Here is a 25,125-nt window from a genome sequence, read left to right on the forward strand (position 1 = left end):
AGCCTAGGGAAAAGAGTTTCAACTCATCTATTCTGAATGCCTAGTTTCTGTTCCCTGGATCCAGAGAGACATAATGGACTATTGTATGTCTCAGGCCTCAGAAATCAAAAGGACAGAGACTGTGGCAGGTACATTGCTCAGAAGCCTGCATGATCCTGTATAACAGGCTTGGCCAATATACAGGAGTAGAGATATTTATACCACTGAAATGAGGCTGTTTTTGTTGTTGTTGCTGTTATTGTTCTTTGAAATGACTGAAAGAATTCATATTAACTAAGAATGACAGAAATGCCATGAGACTTACCCTAAAATTTATCTAAGAGGCAAGGAAAGAATTGGCTCAAACCAAGTGGATTCAAAAGGACCATAAAAGACAAAAATAAAATTGCTTTATGACTGTACCTCTTGTTTATCCTGTGTTCAATTTATTAAGTTGTTTTATATATCAGACACATATATGTATATGTACATATATATACACATATATATGTCCATGTGTATGTGTATATATGGATACACATACACACACACACACACACACACATATATATATATATACATACATACATATGTATATTTATATGGCACATATGTTGAAGAGCAAGGTTGTAACATAAAAATCATACTATAATTTTTTTACCTTCCAGGCACTGTATTAAGACCTTTACAAATGTTATTTTTTCATCTTAGACAGAGTTTATAATTCTCATTTAATTGAGCAAGCTATTAAGTAGCTTGCCTAAGAGCTCATATATATTAAGTGGCTTAGCCTCAACTCAGGTCTGCCTGACTCTGAGTTCCAAGCTTTTAAGCACCGATTTATTTTGCCATTAGTTATAGTCAGCATGGCCTTGGCAACAGCAATTGATTTTACTGTGTAGTTTTTTCCAATGGGCACTGGACAATTAAAAAAGAATGAGAAAATTATTCATAAGATCTGATATACATCAGCTATTCTTTCTAAAGACTAGTATTATTATAATGAATATAGAAGGAACAGTTCGAGACAGTAACAGAAACAAGACAACGGAAAACAACTTACTATTTTTCTCTATTGAAAATGCAGAGCTGCTTCCACCTGCAGGCCAAAGGGATAATTGCCATGTTTCTAGTTGTACAATTATCTCCTTTTACAGACCAACATCCAGGATGCTAGGCTAAAGGGGCCACTCACTTAATCACCAGGTGGCCCTAAAGCTTCAACCAGGAGTAGTGCAAATACTGGGCGAGTGGGAACACAGTGCATGTGAATTGACCAAAATGTCTTAGGCACTGTGCAAAACAAAGAGCTTTGGAGCCATAAAGATGATCGAGCCACTTTTGCCAGCCTTATATTTGTTCTGGAGGACCCTCGATGGTTCAGAAAGAGCGAATCCAACATTGCTTCCTCTTCTATAAAATGTGGGGCTGTGAGGATTAAATTAAATTCAACATATATTTATTGAGAGCTTACTGTATGCCAGGCAGAATTTTAAGCACTTGAGATGCATTGAACAAAACTGTCTGTCTTCATGGAGCTTAAATGAAATAATGCATTTACGATCATTTGTAAACACTACTGAGACACATGCATAGTGATAATTGTCCTTTGTGTTTATTCTACATTGGAACTCTTCACTTCACATTGTGAGCCTAACTCTATTCCACTCACTGTTGCTTCTCAAGGACAGGGACCAAGTTTTCCATCTTCCGTTTTTTTTTCTGAGACCCCAGGACTTAGCATAATACTGGAGTTAGAGTTAGAGTAGGCTGTTCATAAGTATGTGCCGAATGGATGGAACTAAACTGGGATTGAGTTGATAAAGCAAAATATTGGAGTCTAGAGCATGGGCAGAAAGTAAAAATGATTTATTCTGCATCTGCACTCTCCAAACTCGCAGCTCCCTGCACAGTTATCTCTTCTTTAGAAATGTCCTCATGTCCCATCCGTGAAGTCTTGCCTATACTGGCAGTTTACATGGCTCTCCTTTCTCGGCTCTCCTTTCTCGACTCTCCTATTATGTTATGGTCTCACCAGAAATGAACATTTAAGCATGATTGTCTTATGTTATTCTCTAAAAGTAGTTAACTTTGATTCAGAAACAGTTCTATAATCCCATGAATGGTCCCCCTATCCTCAGTTCCCAGTAAAATTTGGAAATGAAATAAATCAAATACAGTCTATATCTGTCTTGTGAAAGAATCTCTGATTTCCAGAGATATATGTGTACATGTGTATGTTTGCATATAGGACACATGCATGTGCTCAATGTTTTTTCCTTTAATCCTCTCCATTAAGTTCTGATATATGGATTTGGGAACTGCTATTGATTGGTACTAGTTAGGGAAGAGTTGCTACCAAAGATGCAGTTATATCCCCCTCCCCGCAGCTTTGTAGTATATGACTCTGAAAAGTAATATGCTGGTTTTAATGTAGATTTTTTTTTTCTTCTTAGTTTCTCAAAGCATGGCCGTCTGCCTCAGAATCAGAATTATATACAAGGTATACATAAATGTGAATTCCTGACCATCCAGTTTTAACTCTTGTGAACTCTCAATTTCCTGAATCCAAATCTCTGAAGGTTGAGCTCTCAGCTGTACTTATAATGAATGGCTTTGGAGATTCCAGTGTGCACTCAAGTTTAAGAAGCATTGCCCTGGGGTGCACTGTTAGCAGGAAAAGTACATTGCGAAAGGCCTCTGGGTGGAAAGCCAGCAGCTAAGCCCAGGACTTTTCTGTAATGGGCATGTGCTTTTAGAATTAGTTTCCTCTTCCAGAGCAATAGAGTACAAGCATTTTAGATTTTAGAGTACAGAAAAAGATTTACTTGTGAGTCACCAAAACAGTATGTGTGCATTGTTGCTGCCTTACACCATAGGGAATTCCACTGTTTGTGAGCACTTTTAAAAATATATATTATTTTTCCTAATTGTTAAGTAAAATAAGTAAAATAAAAATAAGCAAAATTAAAAGCATCTGTAATGTACCTCACAAACTAATAATATCTACTGTTAATGTATATAGCCTTATTTATGGTTTAACTGAGTTTATATTCCAAACTTGGTTTTATAGCCAGCTTTTACATTTACTCCACATTTAAATTTACATTTTATATATTTGAATACAAATTAATTAAAATGAGAAAATAAGTTTTAGTCACAAAAGTTATTTTAATATACTCCTGAACGATGTTGTATTGACACTGATTTTAATCTTTTATCTTAAATATTCTGACCAAATAATTGTTAAATAGAAAAAAAGTAATCTCTTCATGAGCTATTAGTAAAATAACCTAGTAGCTGATTCTTCCCAGAGTAATGACCTATTTCTAATCCTTTTCCCTGATCCTCTTTTTCTCTCTCACTTTCCTCTCTCCTCTTTCTCTCTCTCTCCTCCCTCCTTCTCTCTCTCTCTCTCTCTTGCCTTTCTCATTCTCTCTTGTATTAAGAACCATGTAAAATATATTTTATTATTATTACTTAAAATTTGCATTTTATTATAGAGAAGTCTATCTGCTGATGATAAAATGGGAGTATGTATACTTTTAAAGATATTTTTAAAAGACTACTGGTTATGGAATATTTATATCCATAAAGCTACCCATTCAGGTGTAGGTAGGTAAATCTACAGTTGCCCCTGTTATGTCAAAGAAAAAAAAAAACTTCAAATATTTTTCCTAACATAGATGGTGGGTTTTTTGTTGTTGTTGTTTGTTTGTTTGTTTGTTTGTTTGTTCGGACATATTATCAAACATTGATTCACAGGAGAAAAGTAATCATATAGGGAATTCTTGGTCATGTTAATAGTTACCACTTAGTTATTTTTTATCAGGCACTATTCTAAATGATTTACAGGCACAACCATCTTATGAACAAGGTATTAATACCCTCATGTTACAGAAATCACAGCCCAAGTGTCCTCAGCCTTTAAGCTTCAGAGCAAGGATTTCCACCCAGAGCATTCTGAATTAAAATGCGCGCTCTTTCTGGCTGCATGATGTGGACAGGTTAGTTGCCCTGGCTGTACCTGGGGCCCAGGTGCTAGAAACCCTTCATGGGGCTGTTCTGCCCAACACTTTGGAATGCAAACTCCCTTGAGCAAGCACTTGTTTGGCATAGTTTCACCAGTGGCCTGTCTGTCTAAGGTAGTCAGAGAATATTAAAATAGTCCTAATAATAAAATAGCAGTCAACCGTGTAGCCTCCTTATGGAGGGGGAGGAGAATAGCTCACTTTCCCCGGAGGGCCTGAGAAAGATCAGTTTACAGGCGTCAGCATGGGGTATGACCCTTCTTCCTTCTCTCCATCTTGGCGCTCGCAGGTGCCTCGGTGACCATCATCTCACATTAGCCCACAGTCCGGGCAGAAAAAGTAACCAGGATTACTTTTCTCCCCCACCCAAAACATACCCAGTTCTTTCACTGACCTGGCTTCTGATTGGAGGCTGGTTGCTTTGGATAATGACCTCTAGGACCCCTCTGTGGGTTACAGCCTGTTTGTATTACTCTTACTGCAACTCAAGACGCCTGCAGTGGGGTGTAAGGAAAAGGTATTTTCCACTATTTTCACATCTCCAGGTACCAGAGGCACAAGAGACTGATAGCGTTCCAGCTACCTGAGTGAGCCCAGGACTGGCAGCTGCCCATGCATCCCTTCCAGACCGGCTGCTCGCTAAGATGAGGGATCTTCTTCAGTACGTTGCCTGCTTCTTAGCCTTTTTCGCTGCTGGGTTCTTGGTTGTGGCCACCTGGACAGACTGTTGGATGGTGAATGCTGATGATTCCCTGGAGGTAAGACATCAGCAACTTTTTTTTCTCGTCCAAACCCTTCCAAATTTTCTCTAAGCCCCACTGCGATACTTTGTTCACTGTGACTGATGATAATAGTAGCCAACATGGACTGACCTAGTCTTTATTTACTACTCACTGAGTCTTCACATTATTAGCTCATTTAATCCTCCTGGCTAATCTATGAGGTAGGTATTGTTGGTTTTCCATTTTGCAGATGAGGTAACTGAATAATTTCTCCTCTTTCATAAGGAAAAATCCATACATAATCTCTGTCACTGAGCCCTCCAGAAATTCACCTCTTCCACTGCTGCATATACCTACCTACTCAATTAGTGCACACAAGGAAAATCTTATTTTAAGGAGTTTTCAAGTAGAAGAAAGCAGTCCAAGGGAAAACAAGTATTTCCAGTGTGTCCAAAGGTACATGGAACAGATAGATATGGATTTAAGAAACCCTCTCTTAAAAATGAGTTGCTCTTGAGAACCAACTGTTATGCAAGAATGAGTTAGTGGTTCACATTTGAGAAATTTATTTTTCTCCCTGGAGAAGCTCAGAAAAAAGTAATTTTGGAGTTTAAAAGCATTACCTGTGGTTATAGCAACCTGAGAGAGATAGAACTGAGTAAAAATCAAAATCAGTAAGGTTTCAGAAAATGTAGGTAAGAAAAAAAAACAGTATTTCAGGAACTCGATAAAAGAGTATATAGCAATGTAGTATGCTCTCTTATGTACACTCGGAAGGGAACAATTTACTCTAACAAACTCTATAATATCACCTCTCTGAAGTTTAGGAAAGATACCTGAGAGCAAGTTTGTATATTTTTTCTCCTAATTTTATTTATTCAACTCTCAAGTTGGAGTTAGAAATGGAAAGTAATAATCTTTCTATTTTACTGTCTGTTATTTCTACCATTTATTCATTTTTCTTGTTTTTAATTTTGCTCTGAATTCTACATAGCATTTCAGAACCAGTGGATTTATAAAGACTTCTTTAGTGCTAGAAAATTATATTTCTGAAAATTGTGATACAATTGAACTATTGTAAAGGATGTCTGCTGTCTATGAGTCTGGTGATGCATTTTATCTGGCCATGCATATAAGTGGTGAATGAAAAAAAAATACCCTTTGAACAATACTCAGGGAAAAGTGCAGATAAAAATGGCAGTTGCCATTAGCTTGCCAGAATCTGGACTGTCAGTAGTAGGTGATTAATACATAAATATATTAGACTTGAGAAGACTTAAAATTATGTTTTTAAAAATATACAAAATTTCATCTAAAAACAATGTTGAAATATTTTCTAAAATAACTTGAAAATCTTTTTGCATAAGCTAATGGAAATACTAACTTCACTTGATAAGAATTGGAGGTTTCAAAAAGGTCAAACCTCACAGAGAGAGATTGGGAGTCCTGACATTTAAAGTGCCTTCTTGTTTTCATTTCTCTACATTCTACCAATTTGCCATCTGCTTTGTACAAGAACACTTCTAGTTAAAATGAATGGAATGAACAGTCTAGGTTAATCACCTCAAGTAAATCCTTTCTAACCTTGAGCAAGAATTAGTGAGTGTTTCTTAGCTTCTTCTTTATTTTCTATACTTGAAATATACTGCTATAAATATTTCCCAAGGAGCCTCTGCATTAAAAGAAGAACCCTGTAACAAATGAGGCCACTTCTCTTCCAACAATCTCTTTATTTGGCAATATTTTTAAAAGGACATGAATCTCTCTTAATAATTGCTCCTTCAATTGACTGGCGTATGAAATCATATTACTATTCATAACTGCGAAGGTTCTGATACTCACTGCCTCAATTATACTGCTCTCTCTCTCCCTGCTTCTTTCCTCATGTATGTATAACCTTTGGTCCATATTAACAGCTCACTTTAAACTGTTGAACAAATGTTGGCGAACAGAAGTGGTTTAGGAAAAAGAAGACCATGCCCATGGAAAATTTAAACAAAAAGAGGAGTATTATGAATTTCTACCTTTATCAATCTTTTAGGATAATATAGGCATCAGAGTTGGAAAATAAGTTTTGTAGTTCAGGTCAACATAACAAACACGAAATGTATGTCATATTAAAGGTACTGCGTTAATTCATACTAGAGGAGATAAATATAAAGAATGAGTCCAGCCTTCCAGGAGTTACATTTAATGAGGAAAAAGTATGCACATGGAACTATAATAAAAGGCATAGGCCAATTCATATTTGAGAAAGAAATGAACAAAGTACCATTGGAACAGAGAAGATAGAACAATTATTTCCTCCTGTCAGAAACATTGAAGCAGGCCTCAGGGAGGAAAACACATTTGAGCAAAGCCTCAAAAATATGCAAAGGATTTCAAAAGGTAAAAATGGCAGCAGGGACCTTCCAGACAAAAGGACACATGACAAAATGAAGAATAAGGAAAAGTTCAGGGCTTGTTAAAAGATTAAGGTGAGCAATAAGGAGCATGAGGCAGAAAGAGCTCAAGTATTCTTTTATTTTACCAGAGAATACTCAGAATACTACCAAATATTATTTTGCCTTACTTATACCTGCCATAAAGAGTGATGTTCTTTGCATTAAGTAAAAGCATTAAGAAAAAGAAATAGCACACAGAACCGCAGTGTGTACAGTCCCAAATTAAGGACCAAGAGCCCTAAGCTACCATTCTGCTCCTGTCATTATTTATTCATTTTGTCTCTGGGAAGACAGATGTGGTGAAGAGAATTTAAGTTTTGAGATTATTCCAGCCTGTGTTTGCATTTTAACTGTCTTCTGTTGAGCAAGCCACATCTCTTGCCTTTGGTTCAGTTACAAGATGAAGTTGAACTCAATTGTTTTAAAGTCCTTTTTAGTCTTTACATTCTTTAACAGCAGGACTCCTTGACTATGATGACGTCAGCAGTCCCAGGGAAATGGCCAGTCACTGAAGAAGTGATGGCATCTAGAGCCTCCCTAGAAATTTCCACTAGGAATCTAGAGTGAACAGTCTCCATTTTTTTGTAACTGCATGAGCTCTTCTTTTTTCTCATCCACTCTCCCTCCTTACTTTTTTCTCCCTTCCTCCCTTTCTTTCTCCCTCTTACCCTTCTTCCATCCCTCCTTTCCTTTATTTCTTTCTTCCTTCCTTTTTTCCTTCCCTTCCTCTTTCCTTTCTTTTCCTTCTTCCTCTCCTTACCTTCTTCCTCTCTCTCCTGTCTCCCTTTTTCTATCCTTTTTCTATGCTTTTCCTTTCCTTTCATCTTCTTTTTCTCCCCCTTTTCTCTTTCATTTCTTTATTTCTCAATTTCTCTCTCCTTTTAAAATCTCTTTTATTTCACAAATATTCTTTGACATCTGCTGTCTACCTGCTACTGTGATGGACACAAGATTATGAAGGATAAGACCTCAATCTTCCTTAGGTTGCTCCCAGTGTATTAAAGAAGGTAAAGTGATATACAAGTGCTATGATAACAAATAATGCTGTGGCCAGCTCACTCAATCTTGGCGAAGTCTATTTAGAAGAAGAAATATCTAAAATAAGGATTTGAAGAACAGATGGGTGAGAAAAGAGTATAGAATTCCAAGCACAGAGAATGATATTAGCAGAGATCCAGGTATGAAAGCACTGTATATATGTTTGTAGCTTTGCATATATTTCGCATAATAAGAGTTTTTAATGTAAGGAAGATAATATAGGGATTAGGTCTCAAGGGTTTTGTGTATCATGTAAAATATAGATTATACACCAAAGACAAGCATGTTTCACAGTAAGCAAACATATACATGTATTTCGGAAAGGTCAATCATTCTGGCTATTTGTGGACAATGTTTGGAAGGGGTGAAATGAAGTACTGAGAGACCAAAGAGGAGACTTTTGTCATAGAACAGAAGGGAAACAATGAGTGGTCTGAGCTAGGGTAGCAGCAAGTATAAGAAGACATGTGAAGATATAGGAAACTATAAAGAATTTGAACTGATAGGATTGGTAATTGATTACATGTAGGGAAAGAAGGCTGGTGAAGAATGAGAAGTCAAGATTAAAATCTTTTACTGTTTTAGAGCAATCGAAGGACTGGTGGAATGACTCACTTGGAGCTTAAATGGAGGAAAATTGGTCTCTATACAGAACTCATCAAGCATCAATGTTCCTGGAAGCTCGCAATATTTTTTCTCGCTTGAATTCTTAAGCAGTGCCTCAAGGGGGCCAGTAATATATTGCTTCATAGTGGGGAGCCTTACAGCTTGGACTTGTTAGAGGGACCTGAGATTAAATCCCACCTTGCCAGGCAGTAGCTGTGTGAATTTACAAAGATATCCAAATTGCTATAAACCACATTTCCTCTTCTGTACAGGAAAAATAAAATATGTACATTTTATGTCTTGTGAGGATTAAATCTAAATTCACAAAGCCTTGTGAGGCTTGTATATAAAGAAATTACCACAGTACCAGACAAATACAAATCAGTCAATAAATGTTAGATATATTATAGTCTATTTGCAGCTTATTGTTTTGTTTTTGTTCTAGAGGAGGAGACGACATTTTGTATAATGTTCACTGAAAGGAGAGATATGCGATTTAAATTCTATTCCTATTTTCACTATTGAGTCTCTTCGAGAAACTTTGTTTACTTTCTCTGAGCTGCAGTTTGCCCATTTTTATACTTATGACTATTCCCTCTCTGTCTAATCAGAGGAATAAGGCAGATGACAGAAACAAAATAAGTTATCTATTATAAACATTTTGAAAGAAACTAAATCATGAAATAATAACATTATTAATATGTTACTTATATTATATGTAAATCTTCATTTTCCATAATGAAATAGAAAAGCAATTTCTTCACAAAATTATTGCTCTCTCAATTATCAGAAGAAAAAATGTTTTCACAAGATTATTCCATTTTCAGTTAATCGTTTGTTAATTATTGACTGAGAAACTGCTATACACTGTTATGATTAAAATTTTATTACCGCAAAAGAAAGCTTCCCACATTTGGATTTATTTTATCCTTATGACCAATTTCTCTCCTGAGATTTCTATGTGCATTAATAATGCTATAATTTTTTCACACGTAAAGTAAATATTAAAATAATTTTATCTAGTGTGTACTTTGATTATTTAATGTACTAGTTTTACTTTCCAACGGATTCAAACTCCAGCGAACATCTGAGTACCAAGTTCTCTCACTTATCTCATGATCTCCTACAGCACCTAGCACAGACTTCCAAATAATGGGAACTCATGATGCATTTGTTAACATCAATTAAGTAGTTGACATACTTATTTAAAAAAAAAAATGAGTAAATGATAATCTAAGTGATCTTTGAAAATCTTACATTGAGCCCTAAGTAAGAAGTATCTCTGTAGGGAGATCACTATATTTTAGGCAAGATCTTTTATCTTGCTACAATTTCAATTTTCTCAAGATATAGATTCAGTTTCTCTTTTTAATAAGATAGGAGTAAGGATCTAATCCCTTGGGATGCATAAGAAAGTTGGTGAAGAGTGAATTCTGGTCTAGAGAATACAGATTTTTCTGCCTACCATTTCAAAGAGAGAGAGAAATAAAAAAGAGAGGAAAAAGAAAATTAGTATTATCATTCACTCAACATAAATTTTCATCTGTCACTGGGCAGTAATCATTGCAAAGTTGTGATACTATGTTTTCATAAGCATTCTAAAATGATTAAATATATGAGTTATATAAATCAAATAATATTAAAATGATAATATTTAGATAATTTAAATATATAAATTAACTAATATAACTGTGAAGACCACAAAAATTATATTTTACCTCCTAAGTTTGTATTACCTCATTTTTGCCATTTATACTTTTAGCCAGTGCTGCACAAATAAGCAGGCAAAACTAAACCAAATATATTTTAACAAATCAATTCACTATACATAAATGAAGTAGAAAGGGAAGGTGACATCTATAATGCTTATTTTAATCTTGCTTCCTCATCCTTATAAATGCCTGTCTTAAGTTCTTTTAGAACCTGGAATCATAAAAAAACTCAACTAAAATATTAAAATAAGAAGTTTAGAATCCTAGTATAAAAAATTCAAATGTATTTCATGTTAAAATTAAAAGTGTTTCAAGTTTTAGTAGTAAAATGCGTTATTTAATATTATTAAAACTTTTTCATCTTAATACTTATATTTAAGTAAATACTGGAAACAGGTAAGTTGACTCTTCGATGTTAAAGTATATTAGCACAAGGGTGGTAAAGTGGTGCAAAACCATTATTTACCACCATAATATGTATGTGCAAGGTAGTTTTTAAAATATATCTAGATGACATTTAATTTTTCTTTTGGCTTATGGATTCTTCTTCCTATATATATATTATGTTTACACACAAATCAAAGTGTATATACATTTATAACCTAACGCATATTGATAAAAAATTGTGGTCAGTAGTGGTCAACAAACAATAAATATTTACTAAGCCTATTGAGTATAAATACTATATATATTATTTTTTCTCCTATATAACTGGAGGAGAAATACATGCTAATTAATTAAAGTATTTTTAAGTTTCTCTGAATTTCAAAATATGTGTAAAATATGTGGAGGGAAGACAAACACACCCAAAACTGCAGTAAACAAGATAAGGCAAGTAAAATTGTGTGTTGCTGTGTGTAAATACTTCCAAAGTAATTAAAAATAGAAAAATTAGCAAAGACTAGAATTGAGAAGACTTAATGAGAAACTGGTAAAGAGATCAGAATAAGAAATCCCAAGATTAAGGAATTAATTTATGCTATCATAAACTAAACTGGGAAGAGTTATCCTTAATATGGTTTGCTAAAGCTTGTTGAGTGGTATCCTGCTCATCCTGAGTACTGTAGTAAATACTTTCCAGAACCAGTTGAGTAGACAGGGTCCAGGCTGCCACCAAGTTAGTTATAAACTCCCTAGTTTAGGTAATAATTATTTGACTCTTTGGAGTCAGCTGTTCTAGTCTATTCAGTCAAGAAAAAAGCACATATTAAGCATTAGTGAAAAGAGTGTATCAGTAACCATTATCTATATCAAAGTTCAAATGAGATTTAATATATGTGGGATTAGATAAATTGACAGATTTTTCCCTCTCAATAGACATATTCTGAGTATCTATTATGTACTAAGAAGGAGGATCTATAAGCTCTTTGAAGCAAAGTGACATACCTGTCTTGGACATTGCTGTATCCCTGGGATTTAGCTAGTCTGTTGACTGAAATATGATAGACATTCATGTTTGAAAGATGACACCAGACAGACTTAGGAGACAGATGTACATAGAGCATATACAAAAAGATAATTAAATTTGTAAATACTATAGAAATATGAACGGTCAGTGTGAGATCTAGAAAGAGATTAACTCCAGCTGGAGAGACTAGGAGAAACTAATAGAAGAAAGGAAATTTTGGAAGTGAGATTTGAATAATAGGTAGTTATTTGACAAGTTGAAAGCAAGGGGAGTTATTTTCATTATATACCATGAGGAAAAACTCAAATGCCTATAAGAACCAGGAAGCCGATACACATAAGAGAGGCAGATTATATAATAATAGTGAGGAACCAGTGAACAAGTCCCACCTAAAAGGGAGTAGTTACTAAGGTCATGGTAGTTGTTGCTGCATGGGACCAGGGAGTCCGGGCAGCCAAACTGGACCAAGTTTCCAAGGGAAGCCAGAAATCTGGACTGCTCTGTAACATTTCTATGTTTTCTTATTGGTAGCTAATTAATATTAAGGTATTTCTGTGGGCCTCATGTTTGTGACTTGTGCTTTTATTGTCATAGTTTGTATAAACATACTTCTCCCCATTTAAGAGACAATCACCTCCTCACTTTAAGATCAATAGATATTCATTAAATAATATGCAAATTCCTCTAATATAGTTTTCTATAATATTTATTAATATACAAACCAAATGCTAAAAGATGAAAGCTTAAATTTGGGATCTTCTATTTTTGCTAACCCTATGAAATAAAAATTATCAGCATTTAGCATTTTTGCCCTTTAAAAATGGTTATGCATAATATTTTAAGCATTGGTCTGTTTTTCAAGAACCTCATCTTAAAGCTTTTAAGAACTTAGATCTGCTTGCCTATTAAAAAGTCCTTAAAAAGCCATTGTATAGCCGAGAGATAAGTAAGTGAAGACTACTTATTACAACAAGGAGAGCTTTGTTAAATATGACAAATAGCAAAAGTCTTTTAACCTTGTCTTTTGTGCACAAAGGCACCTTTAAGGGTGTCTCCAGTAAGTGCTACATTAACACAGAAGTTTAGTTAATTACAGCCACTATTCTCACATACCTAAACCGAGTGCGAATACCAAGCAATCTAATAGTGTGCCCTAAGCATTAATACCTAACAAAATTGGATTCCTTGTTTCCTCTAATGAGCTCATTGCTTTTCTAAATATGGCCATTGCAGGTAAATGATCAATAGCCTTGAAAATGACACTACTACTAGATTATTTTGGCAAAAAAGAAATACTCTTTATGTAAAATAAATATTCTCACATATATCTCAGACTCCTTTCTAAATAACCTCACGTATAACAGGAATGGTCATACTGGATTTGTTAGTTTGTTTCAGTGGCTAAGTTAGAAGAAAATTGTGGACAGTCACTGTTTGATTATAGAAAAGTGACTTCGAATCCACATAACCTAGCTCAGGTTAGAATAAACTGGATCCTGTGTGTTTCTGTTAATTGAGAAACTGACAGGCAATAGGCTATGAGAAAGTCTGTTTTCTATTATGGTATAATAGTTATACAATATGACTGTTATGGTATAATAGTTCAGTACAAATTGTCCCTAGTGTATTATTTTTCGAGGGCTACAATAACAAATTACCACAAATTTGGTGACCTAATGTCAATGTAAGAAGGCCCAAACCTGCAGAGAATTATTTTAAGAGTTTATTTGAGCCAAACTGATGACATTGCCGGGAAGCAAGATCTCAAATGCTCCGGAAAATGACAGTTTTGCAGTTTCTTTTATACATTTGCAATTAAGAGAGGAATGTAAGGAAGATTACAGGTACAAAGGAGAAAGCAATGCAGGAGTTAGATTACAGTATAATTAACAAGATCATGTGCTCTCTGAAGGTGGTTATGCTTCTGGCTTCTGAGATATCTGAAAAAGAGGAATTTCAAAGATATATTAACATAGATGCATGAAAACAACGTACAGGGCTTACTTAAGGCAAAGATAAAACTTTTACTAAAGAAGTTACATGCCTGGGGCGTGACTAACCACCATAACTTCTCAGTTAGAAATTTATGATCGGATCACCCTGTAAGGTTAGTTTTGGTCACTGGAATTGTCAGTTTTATTATAGAGCCCCCCCTTTTTTTTCTTCCACGTAACATAAGAAATTTATTACCTCACAGTCGTAGAAGACAGCAGTTTGAAATCAAGGTGTTGGCAGGGCTGCACTGCCTCTGAAGGTTCTAGATGAGAATCTGCTCCTTACCTCTTCCAGCTTCTGGTAGCTGTGGGCATTTCCTGACCTGCAGCCACATCACTCCAATCTCTGCCTCCATCGTCATATTGCCTCCTTCTCTTGTTTGTGTCTCTCCTCCTATAAAGACACTTGTGATTAGATTTAGGGCCCATTTTGGTAACCTAAAATGATCTTGTTATCTCAAGATCCTTAACTTAATTACATATGCAAATCTCTTTTTCCAAATTAGATCGTATCACAAGTTCTGGGGACTAAGACATAGACATATATCTTACTGGAGATTACCATTTAGCCCGTTACATCTAAATTTTTCTGCTGTCATAGTAAAGCTGAGCACAGTCACTATTCAGATTATCATGATGTTTAAGTAATTTACTAATATTATCATTTGTTGATCATATCATATGTATCGTGTGTTTATAATTTTTAATTCTCATAACAACCTTAGCATTATCTCCTTTATGCAGATAAAAAGACTGAAGCTCAAAAAAGGTAAGATCTTGCCCAAAGATATAGCATAGCCAATAACAATGTCAATTTATATTTAAAGTCTATATGTTTTCAACTATAGCTTACATTTTATTCATATATAACTTTATATATTCATATTAGAAATTGATGTGTTAAATTTCACATGATGGATTTTCTTCATTAAATTTTTGCTCTCTGTGATTCCTCAGCTCCCTGAGATGAATGTTCAATAAATTTCAGAACATCACTTCCAGATTTAATCTTAGGAAGGGCAAACCAAAGTGAAGTTTTGCAGAATAATGCCGTAAGATGAGAATAAAGTTACTCAGCTGCTTTTAATTTGAAATTTAAAAAAAATGGATGTTAAGTATATTGAAGTGCTTCAGGGCGTATACACAGACTGCTGTGTTTGAGTCCTATCTCTTTCATTTATTAACAATACTTTCTTGGGGTTAATCATTTTACTTTCCTGTGCCTCATTTTCATTATTTGCGAAATAGACAATGATAATGATATCTCACAGAGTCCTTTAAGAAATAAATAAAATAATAACCTAAGCAGTAACTGCTTCATAGTATAGACTCAATATAGCATTATTATGACCAATCATATCTATTTTACATAGAAAGTGATAATAAAAGTACCACATTCAAAACTGTGATGGAGTAGCGAGCAGTGGAGTTTTATTTGGTACACAACACAACTTCAAGCAGAATATGGGTCAGAGAGTGTCATAGCACAGATATTCCCTGATAGGATTTTCTTTTGCAAACCAAAGTGTTTTATGTTCCTTCCTTTCTTATCCACACCAATTATAATCTTCATGGCTCCTCTCCTCTCCTCTCCTCTTCTTTTCACTCTTCTCTGTTATTTATTCTTTAAGGAACAATTTAAGTTTTCATTTTCCAAGATAAATTTTGATTAAATCTTATTAAGCTATTTCTCGATTTCCAAGGTAATGCGACTCTGTAATTGAGTCAGAAGAAACAATCATATTACCTATTTCATATGCATGAGCTCTGTCGAGAATACCGGAAACTTTTTTATGTTGGCATGTTTACAATTCTAAGAAATCTATTCGGACTTAAATAGTTTATAGATAAATATGGGAAGGCTTAGGGCTCTGGTAGCTTTTATCTCTAAGTGGACACAGAATTATCTGCACAACATTTCTAAGTAAAAGTGGTTTACAGCTGTCAGACTGTATGAAATAACTGCTCAGTTTGTTTACATCCATATCATAGCTTAAGCATTTGTAGTCTGTCAGTGGAGCAGGGAGGAAGAAGTTATGAGATCTTTATATTTCACTTATTTGTGTTTTTATATATAACTTTCTGTGGTAATTATTTTAAATTTATGAACCTCACATATAGTAACACTTTTCTTCATGAAAACCAGTGTTCATGATGAAGAAAAATTAATGTATACTCCTAATAGACTCAAGATGTCAACTGTTATCTATTATTATATTGATGTGGGGGGGATGGTAAGTATATGTTAGCACAGTAAAGTAAAATGAATTGTCTCCATGTTAAACTATGGCTCTATGATGGAACTAGCTGTAGGCATTTGCATATATTTAATTCTGATTTTATCCATCTTAGGTGTGGCTTATCCCCCCTCTCCCCACTACCACCTCTGTTCTCGAAGTGAATTTATTTTCTAGTGGGGAAAGCCTGTAATTAATTATTAGTGCTTAAGGGAAAATATTCTAAAATGCATTGTGTTTATTGTAAATGAATTTCTAATCACACTTGTAACTACTGCACTTTGCTATAAAATTCATTCTACTTTTGATCGTGGAGAACTGAAGTGTGTCTGCATGAGTATTTCACACAGTATCTTCTCCAACATCCAGGTGAGCACAAAATGTCGAGGCCTCTGGTGGGAGTGTGTCACAAATGCTTTTGATGGAATTCGCACCTGTGATGAGTACGATTCTATACTCGCCGAACACCCCTGTACGTATACCTTAGACATCCCCCTTGCAGGGAGGGAATGCCAAAGAAAATTGAACTCAGGTTTCTATTGTATGGTTTTGTTTTCTACAGTACTATATTTCTGTCTAGTTTTAAATATTTTGATTAGAAATTTAGTTTATTTCTAAAATGTGAATTGGAACATTTTAGCATATTTTATCTTTTCCCATGTATTTATAAATTCTTTAAGGTAAATTCACCTCTGCTTTCCTCCAAAGACCTGGCATAGTACCTTATACACAGTAAGCTAATAGTAAACACTTTTTAAATTGAAATAAATTCTTCAGGATGCTGTGATTTTATGATTAGAAAGGGCAGAAGACCTGAACAGATATTTCTCCAATAGGAAATACAGATGGCCAATAGACATAGGAAAAGATGCTCAAGGTCACTAATCATCAGAGAAATTCAAATTAAAACCACAATGAGATATCACCTCAAACCTGTCAGAATGGCTATCATCATCAATAAATCAAAGAACAAGTGTTGGCGAGGATGTGGAAAAAAGGGAACTCTCATGCACTGTTGGAGAGATTGCAAACTGGTACAGCCACTATGGAAAACAATCTGGAGGTTTCTCAAAAACTTAAGAATTGATATACTTTTTGACCCAGGAATTGCACTTTTGGGTATTTATCCAAAGAAAACCAAAACAATAATTTATAAAGATATATGCACCCCTATATTCATGGCAGCACAATTTACAATAGCCAAGATATGGAAGCAATCTAAATGTCCATCAACAGACAATTGGATAAAGCATTTATGGTTCACACAGACAATGGAATATTACTCAGCTGTTAAAAAAATGAAATCCTACCATTTCAACAATATGGATGGTCCTAGAGGTTATTATGCTGAATGAAACATGTCAGACAGAGAAAGATAAACACCATATGATTTCGCTTATATGCAGCATCTAAGAAACAAAAAGAACAAACTAATCAAAAACAGACTCGCAAATATAGTGGAAAATTTGGTGATGGACAGAGGGGAGAGAGGTTGGGGGGCTAGGAGAATGGGGTGAAGGGTTAAAAAAGTGCAAATTAGTAGTTGATAAATAGACACGGGAATGGGGAGCATGGCATAGGAAATGGGGTTAGCATTAATGTAATGGCTAAGTGGAGAGCCAGAGGAGAGAAAGATTAAATAGGGGGATCATTTTATAAACTATATAAATGTCTAACCAGTGTACTGTATACTTGAAATTAATAATAAAAATAATAATAATAGATTAAAGAAGTAAAATCAATGTGATCATTCTCTCAATAAAAATGCAACCATATAAAAAATAAAAAAAATTGACAGGTTAGATGAAAAGCATTTCAGAGATAGGAAGTTTACAGTATTTCAGTGGAAGATTTGCTAAGAAAGAGAGAGGTGGAGGTAGAGGAACAGAGAGAAAGAGACAGAAAAATAGATAGATAGGTAGGCAAAGAGAGACACACAGACTATGGTATCAAGGAATAAAAAAGTCAATATACATGACACATTATTAGTGAGAATAGTAAAACCAGCTTTTTCATCTTATTGTTAGCTTTAAATTATAATTAGTTGTTACCAAGGCTCATGTTTCTAGGAATAAAGAGATTTCATAAATTAAAATATTTTATGATTGATTCTCTGAATTCTTCTTTTTACCAATTATTTTGGAACACTGAGTGTGCCAAGAAATACTGGTTCTTTTATTTAAGCAAATTGGTTTCAGTCTCTTTCAAAGTAATTGACAGGTGATGGTACCACATGGCAACTTCTTTACTCAGGATAAACGAAAAGTAAGCCTTGGAATGTGACTTTTCCCCTGGACAGCTATTTTATCCAGGGAAAAGCACTCAAAGGAGCAGTGCTCTAAAATATCTTTCTCTACCATTAAGAATTTGAATGCCTGAAACATTTTAAACATAATTCATAAGGCCTTTATTTTATTTTATTTTATTTATTTTATTTTATTTTTTAAAGACATTTTAATTATTTTTTTTCTCCTTATGCTAACCTAGTTCTACCTACCAAAGAAGCATGATTTGGTCAATAAGAATGGAAATTCATGTGGACACTAGGGTATTCCAGAAATGTAGTGGTATGGTTAGAGTTAAGAAGAAAAGAGCTGAAATCTTTCAACCTTTTAAATATTGTATATACATTTATGCAAGAAGAAAATAAAATGACTCATAAGCCTACTGCACAGAGAAAACCACTTTTTATATTTTAATGTTCTTTTTTTATCTTTTGCTTATACTCTCATACTTTTTTTTGATATAGCCTTACCTATTAGTTTCAAATAATATCTAAAATATCCAATTATTTAAAAAATCCTATCATATAATTAAACACAGTAGAAATGAAAATATATCTTTTTCTTTTCTTTCTTTCTTTCTTTCTTTTTTTTTTTTAAGCAAGCAACCTTGATTGACCTCACAGATTGCAAGGAACTTGTCAGCTTACAATCCCTTATTTTTTATTTTTTATGCCTACAGCATCTGGTCTTCCTAGGTGGTCTCCCATCCAAGTACTAACCAGGCCTGACCCTGCTTAGCTTCTGAGATCAGACGGGATCAGGTTTATTCAGGGTGGCATGGCCGTAGACAAAATACATTCTAAGAAAATAATGTATGCCCTCTAAATAAGGATGTTACCTATAAGAAAGTAAGATTTTATTTTTAGTTATTGAGATCTTTTACACATGTATAATTTGATAATCTTTTTCATTGCCCTGTATACCTAAGAAATGCAGACCCAGATAAATAATTTTCTCCAGGGCTTCTGTTGATATAATTAATTAGAGCCCCTACCTCCCACCCCCCCACCCCCCTCAATTAGAGTATTTAATATTATTCTGGCAGCCAAATCTCCCACAATCCTTAACAATAAATTCCTGAAATTCCTGGCTAGCCAGCATTAGCAGTCTGTTTGTAGACCTGCCCTCTTGAAACTAGGCTAACCATGGGGGCCTGCACAACCCCACATGTATGAGTCCTGGAGTTCCATGGAGCATTCGAATAAAACTCCGTGTGGGATCAAGGGTCGAAGAGGGGAAGACCAGGACCCACAATGGTTTCAAAGCACCCCATCTAGATGGCACTCATGTCTCTTGGTGGTCCCAGGTTCCACAAAGGAACTTATATTTCAAGGAGGGCACTTGAAAGTTTGAGACACTTTGGCTTGGGGTATTGAGTAGATGGCCCAGTCATATATACATTGAGGATTAAGAGGATCTGCTGAAATATAAAAAATGATATTACCTAATGAGTTACATATTTTTTTCTTTCCTCAAATCATCCTTAGTTTGGCCTAAATTTGATATTCAAGCCTAATTTTTTTTCATAATGCTAAATTTTGAAATCTTAAAAATTTCTTTCTAGAAACAAGTATATACTCATATATTACCAACAATATATGTAGTATTTTCACTTATTGATAGGACAGAAGCTGATTTTATGCATTGATTTTCTCTTGCATGGATTATAAAAATATTTTTTTTTATTTTAAAAAGAAAAATTGGCCACATTTTTGCAAGCAACCTATTACTAAGTAGGAGCTAAGTTTACCTCACCATTGGGGAAAAATTATTTACGATGCAAAGAACCCTCAAATTACTATGAATATAAAATGTAATTACTGTACCATTATAGGAATACATTTTATTCTTCCTCCCCATTAGCCAGCTAAAATAGTAGTAGTTCTGACTTCAGGTAATTAACCCTCCATTAGTAACAGAATTTACCTATTTAATTTAGCACAGCTGAGAATCAGTTCAGGAGGCTTTCTCAGCTGAAGTTGCTTCCGTTGCAGAAGATGACCACTACTATTCTAGTTCTATTTATCTTCTCTTCTCTTCCCTGGACCTTCTACCTTATATTCTCATTGGCTATAGCTTCAAAACATGCTCAGTTGGCAATGCAATGTTGAAGGATTAATATGGAGTGCTGGCCGAGAATGGTCATGACTTGAAGGGGCGAAAAGGAATATAATCTGGCTTCCAGAAATAGTCTTCTACTTAATGATAGAAGCTCTTTCTCCTTCTAAAGTTCTGCTGTTGGCTCTCACCTGCCTAAATTGGCAAGAGGCATCTTAAAGTATTTTATTCTGTTCCCCTATACCAAATTTTAACAAGTTATTAAAATTTTTTTTCAATTAAACTTCAAATCACTTATGTATTGAATATTTATTAGGTAACTTCTGCAGAACAGATACTCTACTTTCAATTCAGTGTTCAGCTGCAATACTTGTTAACAGTACTCATTCCAGAACAGGAGGCAAAAGGGAACCATTTATTTAGTCTTCACTAAATGCCATGCATTTTGCCAGAAGGCCAACAAGACTAATTAATAATCACTGTTTAAACAAATAATAATGTCAGTAGTCTCATAATATTTTTGTGTTTTATGAAAATTTAAGTGTACTAAGTGCAAATTCAAGTTTATGCAGATTTAAAAGAACAATTATTTCAGTAGCCTATTTTAGTGTATGTAGTCGCTGGTTTTGTTTTGTTTTTTATGTACTTCTGTGAGTTAACATGTTTCTTTTCTCTGACTATACTGTAACCACATACTTTGATCTTCCAGTGAAGCTGGTGTTAACTCGGGCATTGATGATTACTGCAGATATTCTAGCTGGGCTTGGATTTATCACCCTGCTCCTTGGTCTTGACTGTGTGAAATTCCTCTCTGATGAGCCGTACGTCAAAATCCGCATCTGCTTTGTTGCTGGAACCACATTACTAATCGCAGGTACTGGTCTGGGCTAGTGATAGAGGGAAAGATACTCATTTAAGGTCGTGAGGTGAAGGAGAAGAGTGCTGTTCTGAAGCAGTTCATTTTAGGATCTTATGTGACTTGTTTTACTGGATCGAAGGAATGAGAGTGCATCCCCCAGCCCTACTTTCTTTAGCTTTGGAATCAGATAATTAATCTTTTTTTGTTGTTGCTAATATTGCAGATCAAGGTTTATAAGTCTTCAAACTAATTTTTAACCATCTAAAGCAACTGTATAATGCTTTAATTTTTTAAAATAATTTCTTTTGCGATTATTCCTGAAGTTAAATACTCAGTTAAGCCCGGAGCCACCACCTCCTTACCCCCACCAACTCTTTTTAGCAATGAGCTAACATGTGCCAAGCCCTATGTTAGACTTTTCTCAATGCCAACCCATTTCATCATAAATGAACAAGAAACAGATCATATTATTATCTCCACTTAAGAAGCAGATGAATAAATGGAGTTCTGAAGACTAATAAATATAGCTAATAAACCATAAGTCAAGAAGCACTTTACATGGTTGTGATAGAGGATGACTACACTTTGAAGTTGATGACAGACCTGAGTAAAATATCAATTCTGTAATACCTGTAAGGCCAACTTTCTTTCTGCACATAATGTGTTCTGTAATACCTGTAATATCAATTTTACTCAGGTCTGTCATCAACTTCAAAGTGTAGTCATCCTCTATCACAACATGATGTCTTCTTTGGACCTTAATGCAAGTTTGGAAGAAATCAAAGGGCAGGAAGACTGAAAACCAGCAGGAACACCCTCCAGATAGAAAGTTATCCTCATTTATGGCAACAACAAAAAGTTAACAAAGCAAATATTAAGTGAGAATCTGATCAGGCAGTGTAGGATAGTGAATGGACAAGGATTTTGGAACTGAAAATACCTGGAGATATATATATGCGATATGTGACCTTAGACCAGTTACTAAATCTGTCTTTGTTTCCTGATCTGCAAAATTAGCCGAACTTCCAGCAATAATATCTACTCTGAATCGCTATTGTGAAGATTCAATGTGAACAGAGAGCAAGCTCATAGCAGAGAGCCTAACCCATCATACACTCGAAACCAAGGCCTCCCTGATTCTTCCACAGGCAAACATGAAGGCCCTGATGATCTTTAGGTGGTATTAAAAGTCACGAGAATTTAGTAATTTTTTCTTTTTAAGACCTCCATTCCCATATCCAGCCTAGTGATAACATAAAGCTTTTGTATGTAACAATATGTTTTATTTAATAAATTTAAACATCATTTAATGCTATACAATTTTGTTCTAGAATACTTTTTGAGACATCACTAGATATTCTATATTTTTATAAAACAACAAAATGAGCTAAATTTAAAGACAAATAAGTCAATAAAAAAATTCTGCAGGAATGGTTGAAGAAAGATTAAGTAAAATTGCCAGACATGGTCAAAGCTTTGGAAACATCATCCAAAATTAGTATGCTATATACAGATATCCATATAGCTAGATATAGATATACAAAATTTGTTCCTAATTTTCATAAACGGAATTTCCATTCCAAACCAAGTGCAGTATTATAGAAAAGGCATAATAATTTATACCCTGTTATCTAAATGTTACATATTCATGATCTGATTCCTTTTAAACTTTTTTCATTAAACGATTGAGAAAAGAATGCAATGAAATGGTGGCTTAAATAGAAATCACAAACTCTGTAAAAAAATGTGAAAGTTTTTGTGGACACTACAAATTTCAAAAGTTTTCAAATAAGCCGTTTATCTCCCGACACCCCATCTTCTTTTCTTGTGTCTAGGCCCTTTAAAACAAGAGACCCTAGTGGTGTTATTTCAAGCCAGTCAATTGTCTGATCTACTAATGTATATGTATTTAGATTTATGTAAAAGGAATAAAATTTCTTCATTTATATGTAATGTAGGGGTAATAGATAAGGATTTATTTTAAAATAAACAATTTTTACTTCAGTTATTTGTTTTTAACCTCAATATATTAATGAATAACTGTGAAAACATAGTTTCTGTATAGAAGTTGATTATGTGGCTGACACAGCTTCAGTTGTGGGTCTGGGGAGTGGGGCAGGGGAACAACAATATTCTTAAAGACATTCTTTCAATTTAAAAAATCGATATAGAATGAACATGTGCTCTCATTGTTTGGTTTTGTGTTCTTTCTCTTTTTTCTTTTGTTTTTGATATTTTTCTTTCTACAACACTAAAATAGCAATGGAAAGATAAGAAAATTAAAGTAAACTCAAGGGACATTTTAGGTTTCCAGAAACAGATGAGCACTGCACTATTTTACTTTTGTATTTCTATTTATGTATAAACTTAGATATAATTTAGAATAAATACAAGATAGAAGGCGAAAGGGAGATATAGAAGAGGTGACCAAAATATGAGTTGTCCATGAATCCATAATGTCATTATTATCTCTCTAAATAATGCCACCTATTTTGGGTATCAGGCAGATCTCTTTGGATTTAAGTTTGGAAAAAGCCTGCATTATATTTTACATCTTTCTTTTCTTTCAGGTGCCCCAGGAATCATTGGTTCTGTGTGGTATGCTGTTGATGTTTATGTGGAACGTTCTTCTTTGGTTTTGCACAATATATTTCTTGGCATCCAATATAAATTTGGTTGGTCCTGTTGGCTTGGAATGGCTGGGTCTCTGGGTTGCTTTTTGTCTGGGTCTGTCCTAACATGCTGTTTATACCTCTTCAAAGGTAAGGACAAAATAAAATAGCATATTTTCTTGCCTCTAGTACTGTTCTTTCCAACCTAATGGAAACACATTTCACCAGCCCAAAATAATGTTATTTATTTAATCCCTCCATATTATCATTAAAAATTTCAGTTGTTCAAGGACAATTGATTTGCAATATCTGAACCTTATTACCCAGTTAGTGTTATATTCATTAAAAAAAAAAAACAAACCTCACTGCTACAACTGATTCTAATATCTAAATATATAATGATTAGTATGATGTGTCATAATTTTATATGTCTTACTTCACCCAATCTATTAAACTTATATCTAAAATTAAACAAAGTAGACTGAGAGGAAAGCCAAATATTTGTTGTGGAAGAATATAATTGGGTTTCTGAAACTATCACTTAAAAAACTAATGGAATCCCTCTATTTATCAGTAAAAAACAAGAATACTTGACTGAATTTTAAATCTAAAAATAATCAGGATGAAAATCTTAGATTCTCATCTAGAGTTCTTAGATAATTCCTTCTTAGAATATGTATATTCTTGCTTCTTTTGCGGAACAATACATGAAATGACATTATTTTATTTCTCAAAGTTTACTAAGCCATAATTATTTTTAAATCTCTACAATTCTCTCTCCCAAACAGATGTTAGACCTGAAAGGAACTATCCTTATTCCATGAGAAAGGCCTACTCTAATGCAGCTGTATCCATGGCCAAATCATACATGGTTCCTCGGACAGAGACTGCCAAAATGTATGCTGTCGACACAAGGGTGTAAAGTGCTGCATATCAGTCTGTGTGTTTGTATGTTATTTAACTTATTAATCTATAAGTTCAGGTTAATAAAATAGTGAGTCAACCCAATAACAGTTGTTTAAACTTCATATTCAACAAATTAATTGCTCACCTTAATCAAAAGTTTGTTACTTCTTTTCTATTATTCTTATATTCTTCCTCGTTCTTTCTTCTCCCTCTCCCTCTCCCTCTCCCTCTCCC

The 25,125-nt window shown here is 34.4% G+C and overlaps 1 protein-coding gene and 1 non-coding gene across 4 annotated transcripts in view; one reads left to right on the plus strand and one right to left on the minus strand.

Annotated features, from left to right (window-relative positions):
- The window catches only part of CLDN16 (claudin 16), a 71,514-nt gene extending 46,411 nt beyond the window's left edge, over positions 1 to 25,103 (plus strand). For all 3 annotated transcript variants that reach the window (XM_039850709.1, XM_039850706.1, XM_039850707.1), the window contains 5 exons: positions 4,556 to 4,768; positions 16,541 to 16,643; positions 21,224 to 21,388; positions 23,944 to 24,135; positions 24,774 to 25,103. In XM_039850709.1, the coding sequence (XP_039706643.1) occupies positions 4,655 to 4,768; positions 16,541 to 16,643; positions 21,224 to 21,388; positions 23,944 to 24,135; positions 24,774 to 24,907 (708 nt within the window). In that variant the 5' untranslated portion in view covers positions 4,556 to 4,654 and the 3' untranslated portion in view covers positions 24,908 to 25,103. The remainder of the gene's footprint in view (positions 1 to 4,555; positions 4,769 to 16,540; positions 16,644 to 21,223; positions 21,389 to 23,943; positions 24,136 to 24,773) is intronic.
- Positions 19,127 to 19,245, minus strand: LOC120593059 (5S ribosomal RNA). Its single transcript, XR_005650296.1, has one exon. It is a non-coding gene; the product is annotated as a 5S ribosomal RNA (ribosomal RNA).
- Positions 25,104 to 25,125: the final 22 nt, after the last annotated feature.

Source organism: Pteropus medius, unplaced genomic scaffold (genome assembly GCF_902729225.1).
Source record: "Pteropus medius unplaced genomic scaffold, Ma_sr-lr_union100, whole genome shotgun sequence".
Classification (NCBI taxonomy): Eukaryota; Metazoa; Chordata; class Mammalia; order Chiroptera; family Pteropodidae; genus Pteropus; species Pteropus medius.